At 35.3% G+C, this 27,202-nt stretch overlaps 1 protein-coding gene across 1 annotated transcript in view; it reads right to left on the bottom strand.

Annotated features, from left to right (window-relative positions):
- Positions 1-19,150: 19,150 nt before the first annotated feature.
- Positions 19,151-27,202, bottom strand: part of LOC113055009 (F-box-like/WD repeat-containing protein TBL1XR1) — a 59,736-nt gene continuing 51,684 nt past the window's right edge. The window contains exons 8-17 of the mRNA XM_026220924.1: positions 26,305-26,446; positions 26,158-26,221; positions 25,960-26,057; positions 25,055-25,115; positions 24,821-24,942; positions 24,660-24,734; positions 24,437-24,564; positions 21,265-21,430; positions 21,073-21,174; positions 19,151-20,992 (exon numbers count right to left, since the gene is read on the bottom strand). Coding sequence (XP_026076709.1) covers positions 20,966-20,992; positions 21,073-21,174; positions 21,265-21,430; positions 24,437-24,564; positions 24,660-24,734; positions 24,821-24,942; positions 25,055-25,115; positions 25,960-26,057; positions 26,158-26,221; positions 26,305-26,446 — 985 coding nt within the window. The 3' untranslated portion in view covers positions 19,151-20,965. The remainder of the gene's footprint in view (positions 20,993-21,072; positions 21,175-21,264; positions 21,431-24,436; positions 24,565-24,659; positions 24,735-24,820; positions 24,943-25,054; positions 25,116-25,959; positions 26,058-26,157; positions 26,222-26,304; positions 26,447-27,202) is intronic.

Here is a 27,202-nt window from a genome sequence, read left to right as displayed (position 1 = left end):
ATATATGTGAATGCCTCCAGTCAGAGTTTGAAGAGATTAAGTAACATTCAGTGCATATTCCAGAGGTTGAGATAATATATATAACTCGACATGTTATGTTTTCCTCTTCAAGTGTTCTCTCTGATGGTGGGATTCAGACACTGGAGACTTGACTGTGATGGAAGGCATGAGTTTGTCAATCAGGATGTATGAGGAATTCTCTCTGTATTACTCTGGGTCAATATTTGTCAGAACCATTTGAGCAATGCTTAAAACAGTTGAGATCCATTCATTATTCAGAGGTAACGCTGAATGCCAGAGTCCAGGGGAAGACAGTGGGGAGATGTGTGAGACCTGACCTGCTTGCTTTATTGGATTTGAGGTGATGGGGAGAGGAAATATGAATAGACACTGGTAGAGGTTAAATATGTGAGAGGGGCCAAATATTGATACAGCGACACCTTTGCTTTTGAGACGGATTCAGTGTCAGATAAGACAAAGAACTCGGGCTCCACTGTACACGCAAGAAAAAAGTGAATACTATGGGAGAATGTACATTATAAGAGGAGGAATAAATCGATTCTGATATCGATCAGAGTAAAAAAAAAAGAAAAAAAAAAAAAAAGATCTCTTCCAAGAAATAAATGGTATAAATCCAGCAGCATTGGGGGAAAAAATCATACTAGACATGCATGCTCATATATATATATACTTTATGTTACCTGAGGCCGAAGATGAGGCTTTTCTCAGTACAGTTGGGAACAAAGGAGAAGTACACTAGAGAAATCTGTTTTCACAATTATCTTTCCATTATTTATGATGTTTTCTATTGGTTTGGGGTTAAAAAATGATCCACAGGCTTCAGTAAAACACTTGGATGAATTTGATTGACTGTGCAGTCTATATTCCCTGCTTTGTGAAGATTATGAACATCTTTGCACTCCCATTTTTGATTTTCATACCATAATATACATCTACATTTTCTTCATCTTGAACAGTCTCCCAGAAGACATTGTCCTGGCGAAATCCTTCTGAATCAGATTCGTCCATGTTTCTATTCTACAGTAAATGTCTTCAACCTTTCAAATACTTAATTTTTCAACTTAATTTGCTTTCAGAAAACAATTGAGAGGACAACTTTGAATTACTTTCTCAAAAGTAAACTTTGGTTTCTCATTCAAATAGGAATCGACAGAGCACTGGTCTTTTGAAGCAGGTGGTGACTCAGCACTCTTTGCTTCAGCAACCTTCTGAAGGAATATATTAGCTCCTTCTCAAACTTTGATGTGCTCATGTGCATACTGGTTAACACCTTAAGGAACCTGCAGGCTCATAACAGGTGATGTGCTTGAGCCAGTGCTGGCCAGCTTTGAGATTGATGCAATTTGGGAAGCGTGTCTTTCCTGAGCTACACGGTATGGTGCAAGGATCATGCAGATGAGACTGGTGAGCCAATGAATCCCTAGAGCTGAAGCCATCGGAAAAGAAAATGATGGCGATTCGGCAAGACAGGTGGAGGAGAAAAACAAAGCACTAGGAATGCGAGGGAGCTGTAACACATTTTTCATTCATCAGAAAACAGCTGACAGGGCAACCAGAAGAACGCGTTTGTAAAGGAAGTTGTCAGAGCTGGTCAGTAAAAGCTGACAAGACTGAATTTCCCCAACACAGAGCGGTTCTTCATACTTATGACATGGATCTTCAAATATATAATGAAATAATAACGTTTTAAGATTTTATATTCAAGTTCCTGCCAGAATTATGAATATAAAATAATCTTCCATAGCTGCAAATTTGCAGGCAGAGTACTGTTATTATATATGTGCTCAACTTTAGCATCATGAACAGTGGAAATACTGTAATAAACATGAAAACATGTTCAACTAATAAAAATAATAAAATAAATGTGCAATCATATATTTTTTTGTATTTATTATTTTCACATTTTATTTATATTTAAACGCAATAAATTATACATATATATATATATATATATATAGCACATTTCCTCCGTGGGCTACTGTTTGTGCCAGTATGCAACTGAAGCCTCCATAGTGAAGTATGTTCTCTTTCTGGCAAATTAGTCAACACTGCATATTTACAAACATTTCTCTCAGCTTCAGTCGTACAATTAATTTAAGAAAAGACAATGGATGCAGATGAGATCCTCTGCATGGGGCCGCATCTGAAGTGCGTGGATATGGGAACATTGGTTATAACACAATGATGAAATAGGTTTTCATAGTGCTGAATCATTTCTCAATTTAAAAGCTTGCTTATCTAGCAACATCTAGTCAGTTAAATAGTCTAATAAATCCCAGGGGTGTATCACCTATCATCAGTTCTGTATAATCCTATATAGGGATTATGTAATATAATCCTGCTTTTTTGCTTGGGTTGACAGATAGCGACAGGGTCCCGCGGCATACATTCTGGAGGGAATATACGTTCGAAAGGATTGCTGTGACCTCGTTACATTCCCAGCCTGGAACTGGAGCTCCTTAATTCAGAGGCAACCACTGAAGCGGATGATTTTGCTGAGCAACATCAAACAGCATTAACAGTAGTTGAGACTCTTAATGTAAACATGATGAGTCGGGTGTCAAGAAATACGGGCTCTCCCATTGATCACGGAACAAGTACAGATATTTCGCCGGGTCTTGACATTCCCAGCACTTCAATTAACTATCAATTATTCAGGCTGCGCTGCAGGCGTTTCGGGACACACAGTGCTGTTTAGCATTATGCTGTAACTCGGCGCTCCCAGGTTGTCTGTCGGGACACGTGCTCCGTTGTTCCTCTGCACCTGCCAAAGAGCTTCTGACAAGCTTGTGTGTCCACTGAGGGCTGCTTGCTATACATGCATCCCATGTTGAGTGCATGAATGTTTCCATGGATGTACCTTTCCATCTTTCACACATGCAACCTAAAGTGGTATACTATCTATCTATCTATCTATCTATCTATCTATCTATCTATCTATCTATCTATCTATCTATCTATCTATCTATCTATCTATCTATCTATCTATCTATCTATCTATCTATCTATCTATCTATAGTAGTTATAGTAGTTAAGATGAAGTTAAGACCTGCACATCTCTCAGCTGTTTGTTCATGTCTGGAGTGTAAATTTGTCCAATCAGTGTCCGCCGCTGTGTTTGAACAGAGGATCAATGGTGAGGATCTTTTGTCTTAGAGATGATTAGCATAATGATGAGCTGACCTCAGAACTGCCATCAATCAAAACTCCACTCTCTGTTCAAAGCTTTGAGCTGACCTTGAGTTTGGCTCTGAACTAAAACCTTTAAGATGCCATTTGATGTTGTGCGTTTAAACAAAAGTGATAAAAACGGATGGCATACAAATGATGACTGTTTGATGGAGATTTCAAACAGAGGGATTAATGATAAAAGTTTCTGTCAACAGGACATGCTGCTTTTAATCTAAAGGTCATCTCATGCTTGTTAAGGAAATTGTGTTGATTTCTGCGGGTGCTGGCGAAATTTCCCTCCACCAAAGCACAGCTTTTCCTTTGAGTCATGGAGAGCTCAGAAACGCTACAGTTTTCTGTAATTCAGAAATTTGTGCTGGAACAGTGAAAATGTGTGGTGTTATTGCTGATACTTTTTAAACTTTATCTTCGCGATTAAGCACATTTGTCACAGAGCTTTTGCTGTATTCTTCTGTATCCCTACAATGCTCTTGAAATTGTACAGACTCCTGAAAAAAAAAGAAATGTTCCTTGCATTCATAAAAAGGTCATGCAATGCAAAAGGCCATTATTTACTCAAAGCATTCCAAACCTGTGACTTTCTTTCATGGAATACAAAAGAAAAAAAAATATTTTAATACTTTTCTAGTCATTTTTTATATGCAATTTTTTAATTGAAAGAAAAACTGAAGCATTCAAGCTTCACAAGAACAGAAACACATAGTGATAGCACTATATTGCCAGTCTTTTGAAGGTTTTTGATACAGGTATTCTTGGTCACTTTGGTGCTTTTCTCAAATCATCCTTAATATTTTGAAAGAACTAAGTTTGAATTTCATACAAACAGCACCACACAAAGAGTTACCTGCAAAAGCATGTAACTTACTCAAAATCTTTAGTTCATCTCTTTTAAAAGCAAGTATTTATGTCAATAAACATATCAGTGCCATCAGAAATGTTTAGTCACGTTGTCAATATAACTGTGCGCTCTGTTAGTATCACCTAATGTAAACTATTGCAACAGTTTGGATGACAGTAACTGATTTGAAGTGCAGGAGGCTGCACTTCTTATGTATGTAACGTATCCATTTCAAATTTAGACATTACTGTATGTGAAATATTGATTGAAAGTGACTGAATAGTATTCACAGTTACACTGTAATAGTCATCTGGCAAAAAACATTACAATGTCACTGTGCTATAGTAAATAAATATGGGAACAAAGGCAGAAATACACAATTAGAAAGGCAAACACAGAAAACACCAGAACTTTGCTTTTGAATGCAGCACTGTTTAAAGTATTGTAGAAGGCATGGTTGAAATGTCATCGGCCACAGAGCTACTGTTGATTTGACAGTCCAAAGGGGAGGAAATCTCATGGCAAATTAATAAAAACGCTAATAGAAACGTTTAGAAAATATGCTTGACAGTTTATGACAACTAGATCAACTATATTGCATTCAATGACTTATACGATTAACTAATGACTGTTTTGGCAGGTAAGACTATTGCACAGAGTACTATTTAATACATTTTGATCAAAATGACATTAGCAACTGATAATGTAGGAAACCGCAGACAAACATACATAATCAATTGCATGAACTTAACATAGCAATCATAACTTGTTCAAAAGAATGAGAAACTGCTTTCATTATGTGAACTAAGTATTACGATGATGTGGAGGTTGAAAAGGTCGTTTTGAGAATTTCATTTCTGATCTGAGAAATGCACCAAAGCAACTTAGAAAAAAACTTAGAAAAAAATTTTATGTGATGAATTACAATTGTTACTAAAAATCTGCCTGTTCATATTTAAGATCTTAAAAGAAGTAGCAAAATCTGATTCAGTCTAAAACCAGTGAGATTTTTTTACAATCATCTATTAATCAAACTGATTCAGTTATCAAGTTCAATTAACACTTGAATAAAGTATACCATTTGCATGATATATTTATGGGTCCTTTGTGTGTGTGTGTGTGTGTGTGTGTGTGTGTGTGTGTTTGGGTGTGTTTGAAGCCTTTTCTACCTTTTTTTGTGGATCACTTGAGATTACATAATTTTGTAGGTGAACTGTTCCTTTAAAACCATCTGTCAACTACCAGGAGCATGGACAGGCCTGTGGTTTGTAAACTAAAGCAAAGTTTACAGAGAATTTCAGTAAAGTTGTGATCTCAGTGGAAGTCGTTTGGCAGCATATCTGCTTGTTTCTATTTATATGTAGACAACCACATTTCATGGGTTGCCTGAGACTGTATCAAGCTGACAATTTCATATGCAACGCATCGACGATATAAATAAAGCCTCTCCTCCTAGGAGGCGAGATGAGGAGGAACAGCTCAGTTTGCATGGAAACATGCAGATCAGGTTTTATTTCCATTCGTTTTCAGCACACTAGATTACGATGCTCACGTGGATTCAAAGATAATAGCCAACAGAACATTCATCAATGATATTGCAAACTTTTTAAAACACACACACACACACACACACATCTTTTTTAATTTATTCTTTTGATGGCATCATTAATTTTCAGCATCATTACTCCAGTCTTCAGGGTCACATGATCCTACAGAAATCATTCTAATATGCTGTTTGCTGCTCTGAAATTTTTTTATTATTCTTATTATTAATGTTTTGGAGTTATCCTGTTTAATATTTTTGTGGAAACAATGATATTTTTTTTCAGGATTGTTTAATAAATTAAAAGTTAAAAGGAACAGCATTTACTTGAAACATAAATGTTTACTATCATTTTTTATTTATTTATTTATTTGCATTCTTCTGTATAAAAAGTATTTATTTATGTATTTATTTATTTATTTATTTATTTTTAATTTATTTATTATTGTTGTTGTTGTTGTTTTATTTTATTTTTTTGATGATATAAGAAGTGGTCCGTACAGTTCCTGTTCTATATTCCAAGTATCTAATATTGAATAAAACATACATATATTGAACAAAAAGGCTTAAATGATCAACTTTTTTTATTTATTTATTTCTACTACTGAGAAGTCTGTGAGTATATTTCATTATAAAGATTTATCACAGCAGTATGAGCCAAAAGAACCGGACTTGGCACGTCAGAGAATATATACCTAAATATTTCTCAGCACGCAGAGGCGATGGAGAGAAGCGCATGAAAAGAGCCCAGGGATGGTGTGCAGGGCTGAGATTCCAGAGACGGAGCTGAAAGATTGAAATGTCAGATATGAGTCAGAACCGCCAACCACAAAGAGATCAGGGCACTCGCACACGAATGACAACAGAAGACAGAAAGACTATACTTGGAAAGACCCAAATTTCCTAGCCCACACACAGCCTGTTATGAGTTCAGGCTTGTTTTATTGACTGTGAAAAAGGGGCTTTTTTGTGCACAAAGTTCATCTTTTTTCTAGCTAAAAATATTCTGTCAGCCCAAAAATATGGCATAATGATCTGTTTAAGGCAGTGCTGACCTTTAAAACTTCACCTCTACAGTAAATGTGACCTCCAGCACACAAGCAGCTCCTTTGAACTGATTCTTCTGGAAAGGTGAGAAAAAGAAAGGGGTCTTTAAATGTCAATAGCTTTGCTCTTGAATTACTTTATTTTTTTTTTATGGGATGGTGGCTCACATTGCCTTTTTTGGTTTTCTGATTATTCTGTGAGTCTTTTAATTAAACATACAAACCTCATGGTGCAGAAGAACTGCTAGACTCTCAATGCAGTCTCTTGAAGTCAAACTACCAGTTCTGTTGTGCTGAAAAAGACAAATGGGGACATCTAGTGGTCGACTGGTGGTATAACAGCTTTATTATATATATATATATGTTTATTAATACGTAATATAAATATAAATGTTAGTAAAATTTGTACACACACATACTGTCCAAATCCATTTTTTGAATAATTTGTTTCATATATACATATTTTTTTTATTTTATATGCCACAATTATATTGAAATATAGCCTCCTAAGATATTTAAATATATATATTTAAATATATATATAAAAAAAAAACATGATCTCTAAAACAGTTGATCAGTTGCAAGACGAGACGACCCAGATTCAGACGAGTATCGCCGCTGGTCTGCTTACAGTGTGTCCTACACATGACCATGAACTCCACTGGAGGTCATGTGTGTGTCCCGTCTCACTCTGACTGCTCTTGGCTCTGTTCCTCTGCCTGCTGCATCCATCAGAGAGGCTGAAGCCTGTTTCTGGGCCCAGTCCAGCAAAGCTCTCAGCTGAGGGTGTCATTGTGAATTATGGTATGATATGGTATGAATTCGAATAGCCTCAGTAACACATAACAGTGAGTTGCATGTGACACATTCCATCTGTTAATGTTGAGTGAGTGTGTTCTCACATCTGGCTATTAGTTGAAACAGTGTTGTGAAGGAAGGTTTTGTTTGAAGTAATCATCCAGTCCGTCTGGAATTGTATGAAGAAACAGAAAAACACTGAGACAGACTAAATCCAGAAGAACACTGTCAACATCTCCAAGATTCTTGAAGAAACCTTTCTGCAAAGCTACAATACTGTGATGGGTTTTAGGCACTTGTGTAAAAATGCTGCAAATTGAGGATGCTTATAAAAATAGTGTCATAAATGGATTTTATTTATGAATTAACTTGAATTAACTAAATCAAATCAACATTTGGTGTGATCACACTTTGCATTTAAACCGCTTTTGTCCTTGGTAAACTTGCGTATAGTTTTCAGATTTGTGTGAAAGTTTCTTGAAGTGACTTGGAGACATTCCCACAGATCTTCTGGATTTGGTCTGTCTCAGTTTGTTCTGTTTCTTCATGTTATTCCAGACAGACTGGATGATGGTGAGATCAGATCTCTGTGTGGAGCACTGGCTGCTGTCAGACTCCTCGTGCAAACAATAATCTCACTGGATTATTACAATTAATGGCAAAAATAATGTTGGCAAATGTGAACTGATATTTACTACTGACACTCTACAGCAAAAGATAGAAATAACTGTCTCTCTCTCTCTCTCTCTCTCTCTGTGAAAATACTTATCGTCTATGATTTTTGCAGATTAGTGTTTATACACTTTTTTTTCTTTTTTACCAAAAAACTGTAATATTGTTTGAGTTAGACTGACATATTATTTCAATATACAATGATTGTTTTTTATTTAATCTTTTATATGATCTTAATATTTTCAAATGTAATTTATTCCTTTGATGAAGCCTGTGTATGTATGTACAGTATGTGCGTATGTAAATGCAGTAGTGCATGCGTGTAGTACTTAAAGAACTAAAATAACTCAAACTAAAATTAATAATAAAAAAAAAAAAAAAAAAATTTAACCTAAACAAATCTTTAAAATGAAAGTGAAAATAAAAATATGGCACTCTGTGAAGGGTATGGTGTGGTTTGGATTAGTTTAGCTCTATATAAACACATTAGAGGTCTATATAATGTTCCCTTTTAAATATCCAAATAAACGTGTGTGTGTGTGTGTGTGTGTGTGTGTGTCTATTTTTTATTTTATTTTGTCTGACCTAATGTCATCCTCTGGAGGGAAACCTAGCTAATAAAGTATTTCATGATTGTCTCCTTACATGACATACCGCAGCAGTAATTTCATGATCAAACATGACCTTTGGCTTCAGTCGATGATGGCCTCGTGAGCACACACTGGATGGAGAACGTGGAATGGATGGTGAGAATCAGCCCCATAGCTCACAGAGGACTTCGGCCCAGAGCTTACAACATTGCAGACGCTAAACTCTGGATTCAGCCCTGGCAGATCATTTCACAGACCATTTCTTACAGCTTTTACAGTGCGTCACCACTCACACAGCCAGCATATTCCTTTACTCTGCTAATTAAAAAAGGCTTTTGGTGCATTGAAAACACTGGCTTTGATAGATTGCAATAACTCCCAGACTCAACAACCTCTCCGCTTTCCCCTCCTCCAGGTTCTTCAGCAGTTTCATGTCCTTTTTGGCTTTCGGCCTCATTTTTGTAGTTTGATCTTATGGACCGAAGGTCAGCTGATGTTTGGAGTTGATGTTAATAATGTGTGATGAATGTGTATTAGGATCACACATATTTCATCTTTGATACAACTACATCTCATTGGAGGAAGGATGTGCACAGAATAAATGTGACAAAGATCTAGCAAGCAGCCACTGGTGATTACAGAGGAAGTCAACTGCATTGATTCAGCAAGTTCAGTTATTATTTTGAGAAAAAGGAAAATATGCATTTAACAAAAATATAATATTAAAATATAGATCAGACTTAAAATGCAACACTTCAGTCATCTTATAAACATATAATATTTATGTATTTATTAATATATTGATATATATAAGCCTTTATTTGTAAAAAAAAATGAATTATTATAAAAAAATTATTAATGTTGAAATATTTCTGTTTACCATTAGTTTCTTTTTCTTTTTTAGTTTCTTTTTATATATTTAAGCTTACTTATTTCAGTTGCTTGCCAAATCTAAGTTTCTAAGGTTTTTTGTTTGTTTGTTTTTTTCAATCAAGATTTTATACTTTTATTTTTATTTAGTGTATTTTACTGCCAGTACAATATTTCTTATTTTCATTCATATTTTAACTTGAAGTACTAAAACAAGTAAAGCTAAAACTAATAATATAAATAAATTCTATATAGACGAACCATAGAAACAAACGTAAAAAATAAAAAATAAAATGACAAACTAAAATTACTAAAACGAAAATAGTTAAATATATAAATAAAAAATAAACTATTATATATATATATATATATATATATATATATATATATATATATATATATATATATATATATATATATATATATATATATATATATATATATATATATATATATATATATATATATATATATATATATATATATATTACTTAAGCTTCTGCCAAAACATTTCTCATTTTCCTTTATTTTACAAAAAAAACCTACTACTAAAATAACTAAAAATAAATAAACTAACATTTATTTATATTATAGTGCTACATAGATAATAGAAAAATTAAAATGACAAAAACAAAAATAGGTTAAGAAAAGAGTAATTCAAAATATTTACTAAAACTATAATAGTATATCAATGATACTAAAATTAACAAAAAATATATATTTTTAATAGTTTTAATAATAAATTCTAGTTAACAATAACAACACTTATAAATAAAAAAAATTTATTAAAAAAAAAAAAAATGTCCATCCTATTTTCTGTTGCGTAGGGATTTCTTGTGGTGCTTGACAAAGTGGTCACCTTCTCCTTAAACACGTAGGTGGCCTTGTTCGAGTGAGCTATTATTGCTATCCAGTACATAACACTTTTCACAAAAATATTAAGCAGCGCTGTTGTCTTCAACACTGCTAAAAAATCTTGATTGTTTCTTGAAGGATTTGTGAAGAATCGAGTGACATTGAAACTGCCATCATGTGAAATCCCGTGAAACTGCATTTGTTCATTTACATGGCCATGCATTCTCCTTCCTGTTTTCATGCGTCTTGACGGCGAGCAAGAGACTCTTCAGGCTCCACCGACTGCTGCCCATCTACTTCCTGTTTGCCGTGGCTTACAACGTCTTCCAGAGCATCCTAGAGATCACTGAGAACATGTCGCTTGTCCTCCACACCAATTCTACTTTTGGATGAGAGAGAAGAGAGAGACTGAAGATCAGTTGGGACAACCAATGCTGCTGAGAATGGACAGTTATTACCTCACACTGTGCCAATGACTCAAAGCGAACACACAGCACAGATAATGTGTCCACTACTCCAGAGGATACACACAAAACCAAACTTCATTTATAATACTGCCCCAGTATAGAGCATGTGACAAAAGATTTATAGATGTTCTTTGGGCAAACAGGCCCCTCGTGCAAGCGTATTTTTATATCCGCCCTCTTCATTTCCATCCAGTAAATTGCATGCGCTCTCACTGAGCTAGGAAAACATGTTTTGATTTCCTCAACAATGCCCAATGATTAAATCTGCAATCGTGCCATCAAACCATCCCAACGTTTCCAGAAAAGCTGCTACAAATAGATCTTTAAGGTAATCATGGGCTACTTTTGCTGTCCAGTATATGATTTGTCATTTAATTTGCAGATTGGGAGTGATTTAACAAGAAATAAACCAGAACAGAATAAAATATAGTGATTTGATTCAAGAGGTGCAAGATGTTAATGTGTGTATAGATCACGCCACTAGTTCATTTATTCACTTTTCTGCTCTGTTTTTTAAACTGCATTGATATGATATGATAAAAGATTAAAGGTGCTTTTAATGGCCAGATTACTTCTAATAAACTATAGCTTATTATGGAAAAAGTTCAACCAAAAATGGGAATTCTGTTTTAAACATTTTTAAATGAATAATTATATACAACAAGGATGCAGTTAATTGATCACAAGTGACAGTAAAGACATGAAAAAATGTTACAAAATATTTTATTTAAAATAAATGCAATTTTGAACTTTCTATTCATCCTATAATCCTTGAAAGAAATGTATAATTCTTCTCACAAAATAATATATCAACTAAAAAGATTTCTTGAAAAAAAGGTCCTAAGCAGGAAATAATTATATAAAGATCTGATATATATATGGTAAATGGTAAATTTACCATTTATATATACAGTACAGACCAAAAGTTTGGAAACATTTCTATTTTTTATGTTTTTGAAAGAAGTTTCTTCTGCTCATCAAGCCTGCATTTATTTGATCAAAAATACAGAAATTTTTTTGAATATTGTGATATATTATTACAATTTAAAATAATTGTTTTTACATTTATTATATTTTAAATGATCATTTATTTCTGTGATGCAAAGCTGAATTTTTTGGATCATTATCACATGATCCTTTAGAAGTTATTCTAATATGATGATTCATTATCAAAGTTGAAAACAGTTCTGCTGCTTAATATTTTTTCAGAACATGATACTTTTTTTCATAGATTGATTACAAAACTATTCAGGTATTCAAGGGCAGGCTCTAAGATGGTTTAGATCCTACCTGTCCGATCGCTACCATTTTGTTTACTTAAATGAGGTGTCATCTAATTTATCATCAGTAAAATATGGAGTGCCACAAGGATCCGTCCTAGGTCCCCTTCTATTTTCAATATACATGTTGCCCCTTGGTAATATTATTAGAAAATACGGAATTAGCTTCCACTGTTATGCTGATGATACTCAGCTATATATCTCAACAAGACCAGATGAAACTTCTCAATTATTTAAGCTAACAGAGTGTGTTAAAAATGTAAAAGATTGGATGACAAATAATTTTCTCCAATTAAATTTGGATAAGACAGAGATATTAATTATTGGACCAAAAACACTACACAGAATCTTGTAGATTACAATCTGCAACTAGACGGATGTACTGTTACTTCCTCTACAGTCAGAAATCTGGGTGTTATATTAGACAGTAATTTGTCTTTTGAAAATCATATTTCCAATTATACAAAAACTGCATTCTTCCATCTTAGAAACATTGCCAAGCTACGAAACATGTTATCTGTTTCTGATGCAGAAAAGCTAGTTCATGCATTTATGACCTTTAGACTGGAGTATTGTAATGCACTTCTAGGTGGTTGTCCTGCTTCGTCAATAAACAAGCTACAGGTAGTCCAAAATGCAGCAGCTAGAGTCCTCACGAGGTCAAGAAAATATGATCATATTACCCCAATTTTACAGTCTCTGCACTGGCTACCTATTAAGTTCCGTATCAGTTACAAATTAGCATTACTTACCTATAAGGCCCTAAATGGTTTAGCTCCTGCATACCGAACTAGCCTTATACCACGTTACAACCCATCACGCACCCTAAGGTCACAAAACGCTGGACTTTTGGTCGTTCCTAGGATAGCAAAGTCCACTGAAGGAGGTAGAGCTTTTTCACATTTGGCTCCCAAACTCTGGAATAGCCTTCCTGATAATGTTCGGGGTTCAGACACACTCTCTCTGTTTAAATCTAGATTAAAAACACATCTCTTTCGCCAAGCATTCGAATAATGTATCTTTTTAATTGTGAGTGTAGTTGCATCTGATCAAATGTGTATTTTTATTCATTAGCTTGGGTTAAACTAATTTTACTTTTTTGGATCAGCAACTCTGCTAATGATGTCTCTATTTTGTTTCTATGTTTTGCCACGGAACTACACTCTAAAAAACGCTGGGTTGTTTTTTCAACCCAACTGCTGGGTTGAGGCCGTTGGATAGGACTTTGGGATGTTTTAACCCAAGTTTGGGTTGAAAATAACTCTCTTTTTTAACCCAGCGGGGGTGGGTTGAGGACGCGGACGTGAAGGAGAGCACGCACGTCACGTCAAAATCGTACGTCTCCAGTGCGAGCAGCCGCCATTTTCTCAGCGTGATAGAAGCGAGAAGCGAGTGAAAGACTATGGTAAGTAACGTTAAATATTCAAAATGTAAAGTTATCTTTTATTGTTTACCCGGTTGTATGAAAGGCGGAAGGTTTTATGAAAGGCGGAAACAAAGGAGCTTAACGTTATATATATATATAAAAAACGGACGCGGTTTTCGCCTCGGACACGGAGGTCTTGCCTCATGTAACGTTACTGAACGGAGGATGTACTTTTAATATAACGTCTGTGAATGTATTTTGTCATATTCACATAAGATTTTACATTATCTGTTCTCTTTGAGGCGTTAACAGATGGTTATGGTCACGGTTACGCTCATGTGAATTTGTCTTTTTTTTTCGCGGTTAAACTGAATGTATGTTTGTCTCCTAAAGGAAACGGCATTGTGTAGTAAAGACTAGCATAATTATTTTGAGGCTGTTGAAGTGGTAACTGTTAAAAGTATGTTTTACATGTAATATTTCAGACTTGTCGAGCTCCTGTCTTCATTGTCCTCGCGCTGAGAGTTAAAGACACAGAAGCTGTTTGTGTGAGGAGTCACAGACCTGTGTGAGGATGAGGATGAGGTGTTCTTCTGAAGAGAGGGACAGACGGTTTAAGGAGAGTAAACTTCAGAATAACTTCAGAATAAGTTATCTTTATTTTTACTAAGACTAAAATAATGTGTGTTTTTTTTAGATGTTGAAATCCAGAGACAAGATAACTTCATTCTTTTGAGACTGATGTAAGTTAAATTATTATTACTTTTTTTTTAGAAAATTAATGTTTCTGTTGTGTCCTGCCTGTTAACTTCACATTTTGATGCAAAAACAGTGTGATTTTATATATGTATGTATGTATATGTTAATATTTTATTGAAGCCATTGATGTCCCTCTTTGCAGAACTCAAACTAACTGCAGTTAAGGACACACAAGTCTGCTTGTGTGAGGAGGTGGTTTTCTCAGCTTCTTCTGAAGAGAGGGAAAGATCGTTTAAGGCAAGTAAACTTCATAATTTCATGTTATCAGTTGTTGTTGTGTTTTACTAAGAGTAAAATAATGTTTGTTTTTTGTTTTTGTAGATGTTAAAAGCAAGAGACATGGGAGAGCATCATTCCTTTGAGATTTTATGTAAGTTATTTTTAGAAAATAAATTTTTCTGTTGTCTCCTGCCAGTTTACTTCACATTTTGATGCAACAACAGTGTGATTACGTGCTCATTTCATTAAAACCATTGATGTCTGTGTTTTTTATTGCAGAACTCAAACCAACTTTGGAGTTGTCTGATTTGGAGAGTCATTATTCTTGGTCTTCGCTCTTAGAGGTAAAGTTCACACAAAAAATCATTTACTTGCCCTCAAGTCATTCCAAACCTATAAGACTTTTGTCTGTCTTTACAACATAAATTAATATATTTTTAGTTTTCTCATAATATTTGTTAATCCATTTATAGTTTAGATAATCAGTATTTTCAAGCTTCATAAATACAGAGTTATTGTAGAAGTAAATTCTGATATTTATATATGAATACATCTTAAATTATATGATAGCAAACATGTATGTTCAAAATAAAATACTGGTCTCCCAGACCAGCAATGGAGGACACAAAAAGAGAATATTAAATATATTCATACGTTTTCCAAAAAAATTGCAGATTTTGTATGAGTCTGGAAAAACATGAGGAGAGTAAATTATAAACATTTTAATTATTTGTTGAACTAACGGTTTGAAGAGCAGCCCTCAATGTACGTGAATATTGTGAGGTATGTGAATGTCATGTCTGTTTTAATGTTTCAGTAAAGAAGCTTTCTGAAAGCAATATTTATTCAAACATATTGAACCTGTCCTCACACTAGTGCTGCCATTATAGACTTCATGAGAGCTGTGGTGGACTGAGACATTAAACAACCGCACAAAGTGTTGAAACTTTAAAACCGATTATTTACCTATCCTTACGGATGTGAATACACCTCTACCTGAAAATGGATAGTTTAATTAAATGTTTAATTTTTTCAAATGTGTTTCTCTTAGGCCACTGATGAAGAGCAGGCGGTGACTGGGATGAATCCTGGTCAGAGAGGAGAATCTTCTTTCCCCTAAACTGATGCAGTGGTGGTTTTAAAGGAGGACGCTGCCCTGGATGATGTAGATGTCACATGCTGTGCTGATGGGGTTTCTTCATGATTACATCAGTTATGCTAAAGAGATCATGAAAATTGACTGTGATGCATGATCTGTATTCATGGACTTTGAAACAAACTGTAAGTGTATAATTTGTTGTTAAAAAAAAAAAGTTAAATGCTTTTTCTGCGTTGTTTAGTAGAAGAGTTTACACTGTCATTCATACACCTGCTCACATTCTTTCACACACACACACGCACACACACATGCGTCTGTTAAATGTTATAATATCAAAGTTAATGTTGTGATTTATTTGTGTACTGTCATGCCAGAATAGTTGGAAAAAAACCTAACTAATTGTAAATTTATTGTATGTGTTTTCGTATATTTTTATACAATATATACAATTGAACAAAGTCCAATTTGATCTTAAGTTATATTCATCAAATGTTCAATGCTTTGTTTATGAACTCTGTAGCTGTTAATGCCATCCTTTTCTGCATTTCTTCTAACATGTTACTTTTTGACTTTTCTCTTGTTTTTAATAAATATTTTCCTTTTGGTAATTATTATTTGTGTGTAAAAGTGATATTTAAAATGAACAACATTTGTAGGTTTAATGTCTAGCTCAATTTGGGTTAATTTTAACGTAGAAATGCATTGTTTCCCCACATGGCTGCACTCTGTGAGTTTATTTTCTGCCAGCAGGAGGCGCTAAGAGCGGGAGAGGTAGGTTTCTCCGGTATCGGCTGCAGAGCAGCGCTGAGCTCACAAACGCTGCCTTATCAAGCATATGCGAAATGATATCGAACATTTTCTAAATACAGTAGTTTTCCTTCTGAAATACAGTGATAAAAAAACACCCGCTCTGTTTTTTGAAACCCTGCAATATAGTCATTTTAAACCATAAAAAAGGCAACCCAGCAGGCTGGGTTAAATATGATAACCCAACTGGTTGGGTTAAAACAACCCAGCGCTGGGTTCGTCCCTTTTTGACCCAGCGCTGGGTTGTCAAAATAACCCAAATTGGGTTGTTTTCAACCCAGCAGTTTTTAGAGTGTAGGATTTACACAAGCTCCAGTCTGGATCCAGAAAACCTGAGAAGAGATTATGCTGACCCCTCAGAGGACCCCAGATGATGCTAAACCTGAATCAACAAACAGATCTAACAATTATTGCTGCAAGTGTGACTGCATCATATAATAACTATTCATTAATAATATTGATAGTTCATCGTCTAGCTGACTACGTCTTGTATTATTATTATTATTTTTTTTTTCTAAAATCCTGTCAAACGTGCACAAACTGACAGTCACCACCATAAGCTACTACTAAATATTGTAGAAACATAATTTTCTGTAAAGTTGCTTTGTAACGATATTGTAAAAAGCGCTATAAAAATAAACTTGAATTGAATAGACTGGATGTCACATGTGACACTGAAGGCTGGAGTAATGATGCTGAAAATTCAACTTTGCATCACAGGAATAATTTATTTTCTAAAGTATATTCAAATAGAAAACTATTTTGTTAAGTTGTAATAATATTTCACAATATTTTGTTTTTCTGTATTTTTGATCAAATAAATGCAGGCTTGATGAGCAGAAGAAACTTCTTTCAAAAACATTAAAAATAGTAATGTTTCCAAACTTTTGGTCTGTACTGTACGTATGTATGTATGTACAGTATTGTTCAAAATAATAGCAGTACAATGTGACTAACCAGAATAATCAAGGTTTTTCGTATATTTTTTTATTGCAACGTGGCAAACAAGTTACCAGTAGGTTCAGTAGATTCTCAGAAAACAAACAAGACCCAGCATTCATGATATGCACGCTCTTAAAGCTGTGCAATTGAGCAATTAGTTGAATTAGTTGAAAGGGGTGTGTTCAAAAAAATAGCAGTGTGGCATTCAATCACTGAGGTCATCAATTTTGTGAAGAAACAGGTGTGAATCAGGTGGCCCCTATTTAAGGATGAAGCCAACACTTGTTGAACATGCATTTGAAAGCTGAGGAAAATGGGTCGTTCAAGACATTGTTCAGAAGAACAGCGTACTTTGATTAAAAAGTTGATTAGAGAGGGGAAAACCTATAAAGAGGTGCAAAAAATGATAGGCTGTTCAGCTAAAATGATCTCCAATGCCTTAAAATGGAGAGCAAAACCAGAGAGACGTGGAAGAAAACGAAGACAACCATCAAAATGGATAGAAGAATAACCAGAATGGCAAAGGCTCAGCCAATGATCACCTCCAGGATGATCAAAGACAGTCTGGAGTTACCTGTAAGTACTGTGACAGTTAGAAGACGTCTGTGTGAAGCTAATCTATTTTCAAGAATCCCCCGCAAAGTCCCTCTGTTAAAAAAAAAGGCATGTGCAGAAGAGGTTACAATTTGCCAAAGAACACATCAACTGGCCTAAAGAGAAATGGAGGAACATTTTGTGGACTGATGAGAGTAAAATTGTTCTTTTTGGGTCCAAGGGCCACAGGCAGTTTGTGAGACGACCCCCAAACTCTGAATTCAAGCCACAGTACACAGTGAAGACAGTGAAGCATGGAGGTGCAAGCATCATGATATGGGCATGTTTCTCCTACTATGGTGTTGGGCCTATTTATCGCATACCAGGGATCATGGATCAGTTTACATATGTTAAAATACTTGAAGAGGTCATGTTGCCCTATGCTGAAGAGGACATGCCCTTGAAATGGTTGTTTCAACAAGACAATGACCCAAAACACACTAGTAAACGGGCAAAGTCTTGGTTCCAAACCAACAAAATTAATGTTATGGAGTGGCCAGCCCAATCTCCAGACCTTAATCCAATTGAGAACTTGTGGGGTGATATCAAAAATGCTGTTTCTGAAGCAAAACCAAGAAATGTGAATGAATTGTGGAATGTTGTTAAAGAATCATGGAGTGGAATAACAGCTGAGAGGTGCCACAAGTTGGTTGACTCCATGCCACACAGATGTCAAGCAGTTTTAAAAAACTGTGGTCATACAACTAAATATTAGTTTAGTGATTCACAGGATTGCTAAATCCCAGAAAAAAAAAATGTTTGTACAAAATAGTTTTGAGTTTGTACAGTCAAAGGTAGACACTGCTATTTTTTTGAACACACCCCTTTCAACTAATTGCCCAATTGCACAGCCTTAAGAGCGTGCATATCATGAATGCTGGGTCTTGTTTGTTTTCTGAGAATCTACTGAACCTACTGGTAACTTGTTTGCCATGTAGCAATAAAAAATATACTAAAAACCTTGATTATTCTGGTTAGTCACATTGTACTGCTATTATTTTGAACAATACTGTATGTATGTATGTATGTATGTATGTGTATATATATATATATATAGTGAATATATAGAAGTAAATCTGAATATATAAGTCTACATATATAGAAGTGACTCTAAATATATAGTTCCAATTCTGAATATATAAATGTAAGTTGTGAATGAATAAGTTCAATCAGGAGAATCAAAACACAGCTGTAATATCAAAATATACTTTATTTTGGACTCCAGATCTGATTCAAATGACAACAGACCAATGCAATGCAGGGGGAATTTTTCAACCAAAAACATTTGACTGGGGAAACAAAGATCAGGTGTGGGGACATCTGAAGAGTGAGCAGAACTGAGGTCTAAGCTGTACACCCTCAAACCGACCTCCAGTAGTTGGTTCGGGTTTTATTTCTTTTTTTCTCTCTTTTTGCTTATTTCTTTAGTCCTTTTTTTATAGCTACAAAGAAATATGAATTACAAAAGTTTTAAAAGAGTACAAAAAGTCCAGGAGCCACAGATGCAGTAAGAATAATTAGAAATGACGCTGAAGAACTGAAGGTTGCTTTGGGGCAGGCAGACACTGGGGCGATTACAGAGAAGAGCAAAGGGGCGACCCAGACACCCTTCTGTTGTCGTAGGCTGTAATAAATAGTGTTCAGATGGGTTTTTTGATCCGTTTTGCACATCTCAAAATACAACACCCTTGTGTAAAATTTAAGTTTAAACACCGATATCCTAAAATATCTTTGTGTGGGACTTAAACAGAGATTCAGAGCCTCTTTCATGGGACAGAAAGAGAACTTTGCATTCTTGGGGTTTGACATTTTTTTCCCCCTTGATGGTCAAGGCATTGAAAACCTTCACTGTCTAAACACTGAGAAAAACAAAAGCACATTATTACAGACTCTCCCCATGCAGCCGATGACTGAGCATCAGCATCTCATTACATGGCAGTGCAGAGAATCCCAAAAATGAGCTTTTATTTTCAAAAGCATCAAAATGATGTCTTTCTTAGATATTTGAGCAATGTTCTGTGCAACAGACTTGCTTCAGGTTTAAGTTCTGGATCAAAAACATGCCGAATTTTGATTTGCAGCATACTGTGTAATAGATTTTTTTTTTACAGTTGAAACCGAAAGACAATTAATTGCAGAAATAATCCAATTATTAAAACGAAGTACAAAAGTATGAAAAATAAGCTGATGGGTTTAATTCAAAATATTGCAAACCTAAAACAAGTCTTTCTGTTTTCAGTCTGTATGCATGTCAAACGGTCCTCAGCTTGAACTGAGGGCTGGATGTGTTGATTTTAAGGGGGATATTTACCAACTAAATACAGTAGTATGAGCGAACAAATGCATTTCCTGTGGATGTGCGTGGCTTTTTTTTTTTTCTTTTTTTTTGTGGTTAATGTACCTCTCATTTGGTGGAGAAACAGGGTACAAGGGGGAAGGGGAGATTACAGTTACACCATAGCATAAAAACTAAAACTGAAGAACGATAAAGATTTTTGTTTTTTTTCTCATGTCCCCACACTGTTGAAATCACAAAACATCCAGTACCAAAAAGACTTAATATCTGTACGTGTGTCAAATGGAGGAAAACATGAGTCCTGGAATCATGCAGCTGTTTCAAATCAAAATCAATTGTGCAGAGGGGGGGTATTTGACTGAAACGGAATCTACTAACAAAGAATAAAATCCTTTCGTTCGTTTATTTTGATGAGATTTTGAAGAACAAATAGTAAAATATCTTCCAAATTTGGTACATATACCAGTCCTCTTGTCTTTCTTCTTCCTCTGTTATACTGTTGTTGTTGTTTCCACCTTACAGAAGTCTTTTGAATGTCTCTGGTTGGAATCACATCCTCCCCGCTCAGCCTGGGGCATCGGGGTGCTTGTGTTTGTTTGTCTGTAGTGGCTGGCCATGGTTCACTAGGGACTGTAGCAGTTTGAGGGTCAGGGACAGTCATTTTGGCTATGTACACATTCATAGTCGGTCCATGGCTTCCAGCAAGCAGCGCTATTTCCGCAGATCTAATACACAAACCTTCAATGAAAGCACAAAAATGCTTAGTATAGGCATCGCCATATATCCATTCGATTTAGTTGAGGTACACTTGTACTTACAGAGCCATCCGACGCACTTGCTCCTACTTTGTCTCCTGCTGCATTCCAGCAAACTTCAAAAATGCCCCCCGTCCCCCTGTAGCTATGGACTAAAGCACCAGTCTGTGGGAATGACAGCCACAAAAAGAGTTCAGCTCGGGCTGCATTTTGGCATTCTGGGGATCAGATGAATCGGAGGAGCTCCAGGCTTACCTGTGTGTTCCAGATGTGGACGCATTTGTCAAAAGAGCCGCTGGCTAGATGGCGTCCGTCAGGGCTGAAGGCCACGCTGTACACGGGCTCCTGGTGTTTGGTTAGTGTGTGGATGCAGATGCCCCGATCTACATCCCAGAGCCGAACAGTGGAGTCAAAGGAAGCACTAGAGGTGCCAGAGGAAAATGATGATAAAGAACAATTTGTGTTTAGTTAATAGTTTTATTAAACCACACACTTTTTTTATTAGGTATGCAAAAAAAAAAAAAAAAAATTATATATCTTATATATTTTAGTGTTCCTGTAGCTCAATAGGTAGAGCACTGCGCTATCATCAAGCGCAAGGTTGGGGGTTCGATTCCCCGGGAACACGTGATAGGTAAAAATTGATAGCCTGAATTTGGATAAAAGCGTCTGCTAAATGCATAAATTAAATTTTAATTTTAATTTTATATATATATATATATCTGGCTAGTACCGAAGAGCTATTATTTCAATACCTTTTTTTTTTTTAAACATGTTATGGTTTTTGAATACGGTAGCTTGAATATGCCCCAGGATTATTATTTTTTCATTGCAACCAATCTCACAAAGATGAAAACACATTTCTATGAAAAAAAAATTTGTATGAAAAAAAAAGAGTCAGGAATGAAATAATTGTGATGTCACAATCACATTTTTCCCCACTGCAGAAACGAGCTTTCAAAGATATCTGATCAATATACAAATTTCTGTACTTTACCAAGTATAAAAATACAACTAAAGAAATATCCCGAATTAAAATCGAAATAAAAATGGATATTCATTTTGAGATTTGCTAAAAAGCTATATGTAAATATGTAAAATTAATTTTTATATATTGATTTACCTTTGCTGTCATCCGATAGTTGAAACGATGTACTTTATATATATGTATGTATATATATATATATATTAGGGGTGTAACGATACGCCAATGGCACGGTTCGGTTCGGTTTACGATTTTGGAGCCACGGTTCGGTCCGGTTCGGTTCGGTTCGCTGTGGTGGCAGGGTTCATGTTCTTTAGCATTGCTGGTAAAAGGACAATAGATTCACTTAACTTAATTATAGCAACAAAATAACTTGTTTTTCTTTATTAACTTTGGCTTCACATTTTTAGTGCAGTCAGCATACCTGAGTAAACAAAATTTAAATAAATACTTCCAATGTAGACTAGTCAGAATAAAACATTTATCTCTGTAGTGCAGTCAGCTTATCAGAGTAAACTAAAATTAAATATATTATTAATAAAATGTATATCTTTCACCATTGATATGGAGACATTATATGACAAACATTACAAGGTGCAGGAGTGCCTGGCTCCACTGGAACTAACTTTCCAAACAGTTCAGAGATGGGTGCCTGTTTTGCTGGAGGATCATCACTGCTGGATGCCACATCTAACTGCTCCTCTGAGACCAATTTTCACGTCAAAGTTCAGACGCGGGCCAGGCCTACCGCCTGTTTTATACTTCTCCTTACTTTTATATTTTAGACATCCATTAATAAGTGATAAAACAAAATTGCTGCGCTGGTGGAAACAACGCGAGACCGCGCTACTGCGACTGTGAAGAGCGACTCGACGGAGTTTAGTGTCCCGCAACAGCAGCGCAGCTGAACAGTTCTGCGTTCAAATACACGCAATAGGCTCAAGCTTGCCGCAAAGCACCGGCAAAAGTAATTACCATAAATGTGACTGGTAAATATTAGGGAGATATTTGAATTATTTACTAATAAACTAGTGTTTTCTAAGTCTGTGTTGCAAGGATGAAGTTGCCTGTCTCGCGATTTCCTCATTAGATGCGCTGAGATCTTCACAGATTATGATTACAATGAGTTTTTGTTTTAGATTTGTTTTATTTAGTTAAGTAGTCATTTACAGCTTTCTATAGATATATTTATTATGTCTGTGAGGCATGTTACGTTTTCACTGAGTGTCGGCTCATTTTTGTATGAGTTATGAATAAAATCCGTCATTCTAAACAGCGGAAAACGGCTGCATATCTAGTGCCATGAAAACACCTATTACCTATGTAATTGTTTGAGCACGGTCCGAGTTAGCTTGTAGCTTCATTCTGAAGGCAGTGGGAAAAGTTTCCTGTTTTTGAGGCTTCTTACGTGTGTCGCTAATATTAATGTTGGGGTGATGTCTCCGATGCGCTTGCATATTAGACGTGTTTCCTGTCGTATAAGTAAGTTTTGAGAAACAGTTACGACAGATTGTGTGTGCTTTGTCTACGACACAAATTCCATTCCTGTACTCCACTGGAAAACCAAAATGTTCCCACACAAAAGACTTAAATGTGTCTGTGGGATCTGCAATCTCAGGCGGAGCAGCCATCCTGCGTATGCAGTAGTAACCGAGTGTGACGCTCACTCCCAAGTCACGTGACATAGAATGCACTTGGAAAACAGTAACTTTGGAATATAATATTTAGAACAGCGTTTAAAAAGCTCGTATTAGTTGTTACCAATGCAATTTAATCAAATGTATGGAAATAAAATTGAATAAATTAATAGATTAGTTAGTAAGAGATAAGTGACATTAACATCAACAATGGGCAGCAGGAGGCGTGAAAGTACCGCGGTACACCACGAGAGTTCCGCGATTCGTATCGTGGGTGGTGTATCGCGATCTTTCGGTTCGATTTGTGATATCGTTACACCCCTAATATATATATATATATATATATATATATATATATATATATATATATATATATATATATATATATATATATATATATATAAATGAGAAAGTATTTTCATTTTATGGCTGCTGTCTGATCTGATTAAACAAATCGATAAATGAAAAAAACCTTATATGTCAGCCATATATCACTCATTTACTTTTTTTTACATGCATTAATAGCGTTCCTCTAACTAAACCTTAAGAATAAGCCTTTCCAAATGAGAAGATTATATATAATGTAGCCAAAAGGAATACAGACTGAGTACAGCTTGTTGAGTTATTTTGTGGTTCGATAGATAGATGTGATCGTGAACATCGAAATCACTGAGGTCACGTAGAGCTGCTTCCCTGCACTGGATTTGGTTTCAATTTTAATTTGTACAAGTGAAATATTAGTGAAAACAGCCTTAATCCACAAAGCAGCAGCTGGTGAAAGTGTGTTAAAGGATGGTGACTCTACCTGGCCAGCATTAGATTGGCATTGGGGTTGTTGGTTCCTGGACCTGTGGGGCTCCATTTGATGGTATAGATTTCTTTGCTATGAGCTTGCAAATCATGAACACAAGTGTCCTGTTTCATACTCCAGATCTAGGACATTGGAAGAAGCAATTATTTAGACCACCACAACATCATTTGCATTATCCAAACACCTGCTGTGTAGCCAGCGTCGTAAATGGTCTTACCTTAAGAGTCATATCATCAGAACATGACGCCAGCAGGTTACCAGTTGGATCCCATTTGATTGCGTTAACTTCATTCTGGAGACAGAGAAAAAGAGTTTGATGCTGATCTTTTTGGCAGGCCGGAGCTGTAGGAAACGGGAGGATGAGCAGACAGGTCTTACTGTGTGTCCTTGGAATGTCTTAATGGGTCGGTCCTGGCCCAGTTTGCACACGTGGATGCACATGTCTGTGCTACAGGAGGCAAACGTGTTGTTACTCTGCCAGTCCACGTCCAGAGCCGGTGCTGAAGTGAGAGGGACAAAAGGCTACAGCATAAGAGCTTGTTCCCTCTAAATAATTGAGAAGATTATTCAGATATTGTGAACGATTAAGTATGAAGTGGAATTTGTGTGAACCTGAATGAAACGGGAACTGCTGTTTGGCTTCCCCTGTGTGAGCATCCCAAATGATTGTTGTCTGAAGAAAAGAAATATGAAATCAACTGTGATAAGGGGAAACCGTTACGTATAAGCTGATGTGGGTAATATGTGTCACTAGCAACACATAAATAGTAGATTATTAACTAGCTATTTACATTTTCTGAAGAATATGTGGGTGTGTTAGCCTTCACAATATGGTGTAGATCAGCAATTTACTATTTCTTTCCCACCAGTTGAACCCCTAACCTAAAATATTTTATAGAAGTATATAAATACCACATGTGATTCAATATTTTAAAAGTTCATATTTCAATGCTTTAACAACACATTCACGTTCATGGTTCTCTGAAGTCGGTAATTGTCACTTGACATGTTGCCAGGTAAGGAAATAAAAAAAATGTCATCAAATGCATATAAGTATAAATTTTTTCAAATTAATTAATTTTATTTTTACATTTCTATTATTTAACTTTTCATAAACTCCCTGCAGTTCCCACCCTAGTTTGGAAAACCCTATTTCAGGCTTATTATTGTTATCTGTTTTACTCTAAAAAATAAATACATAAATAAATAAATAAATAATAAAAGTTAACTGTAATTAAAAAAACTAATAATAATAATAATAATAAAAAAAACATTTATTTTAATTTAGTTTAAAATTACAAACTAAAATAAAAACAGAGAAGGGCGGAAACATGAATAAAAATGACAAAAACAAAATAACTAAAACTTTAAAAGGAAAGTGAAAACAAAATCTAAAAATAAACTTCTAAATATTTAATAAGAGTATAATAGTATATCTGTGATATACTGCCCTGTTCTAAGTGATTGTCAGGGTGCTTTCTAACTACACTCTCTTACTACACTGTAGCTTTTCTTACCTTATCAACACCAGCGCTTAGGATAAAGTTTCCTTTTTTGTTCCATTTTAAAGCAAATATTGGACCTTTATGTTGACCCAGGGTACTGGCCAGATTACCTGTGAATGAACAGTTGTCAGTCTGCTGAAAGGAATGACAGAGAAAAGCATTTTGGCGCAGAAGGCAAAAAAAAAAAAAAAAAAAAAACTGTTTTCTTACCATCTTTCGTCCATATTCTTGCAAAGCCGTCATATGATCCTGTGGCTAATAGTGTACCTTCACTCTGATAAACACAAGGAGGAAATGTTAGTCTTTTAAAATACACCCAGTTTTAGACCAGAGGGCGCATGTCGAAGCTAAACTCACGTTCCAATCTAACGATGTGACGTCTTTGTTGCTGGGCACGTCTTGGCCACCTTCCCGTATGCAGTGCCTGAGGACGAGCTGTGTACAGCTACTACTGCTGTTCTCACTCAGATTCCAGATGCGTGCCGTCGAGTCTCCAGAACTGTGGAGAGTCACAGTATTAAATAACTCTGCATTGACTGACTTCTGTTTTTCTACACATGCACCAACAGCGCTTTTTTCATCTGCTTCTAATATTTATTCCACGCTAGAGCGGAGTATTGACACAAATTTCAAGATTCGATTCGATTTTGATTCAAAAGCATGTGATTCGATTCAGTTGTAATCGATTAGATTCTATATCGATTCATTTAAATATAATATAATATAATAGACAGTGAATGGAGGGTTTTTGTTAAATGTGAGCCAAAATCATCACAATTAAAATAACCGAAGACTTAAACTACTTCAGTCTGTGTGCACTGAATTTATTTTATACACAAGTTTCACAATTTAAGTTGAATTACTGAAATAAATGAACTTTTCCACGACATTCTAATAGATTGAGATGCACCTGTACATCAAAGTATATAATCAAACAAAAATAAATCTCTCAGCTATGCTGTAAACTATACGTTCAGTTGGTACATTATAAGTTTGTAAAAAGTTAAAATTGACAACTTATTTGTATATAAACATTTAAACTTCACATAAGGCAGTTTTTACAATAATAACAACCAACTTTCAATTATCTAATTATTTCTACTCTAGTTTGTTGTTGAAATAGAAATATTTAAAGGCGGCTCAAATGAAAACGTCTTTATTTTTTTTTCTCTTCTGTTTTCACAATAAAAATGAAACATGACATGTTACTAGAGTGCCTTTTCTGTAGCTCGATAGTGACGACTATGTCTAACCC

The sequence above is a fragment of the Carassius auratus genome, chromosome 36 (assembly GCF_003368295.1).
Source record: "Carassius auratus strain Wakin chromosome 36, ASM336829v1, whole genome shotgun sequence".
Taxonomy (NCBI): domain Eukaryota; kingdom Metazoa; phylum Chordata; class Actinopteri; order Cypriniformes; family Cyprinidae; genus Carassius; species Carassius auratus.
This window is presented reverse-complemented; position numbering and strand designations above follow the sequence as displayed.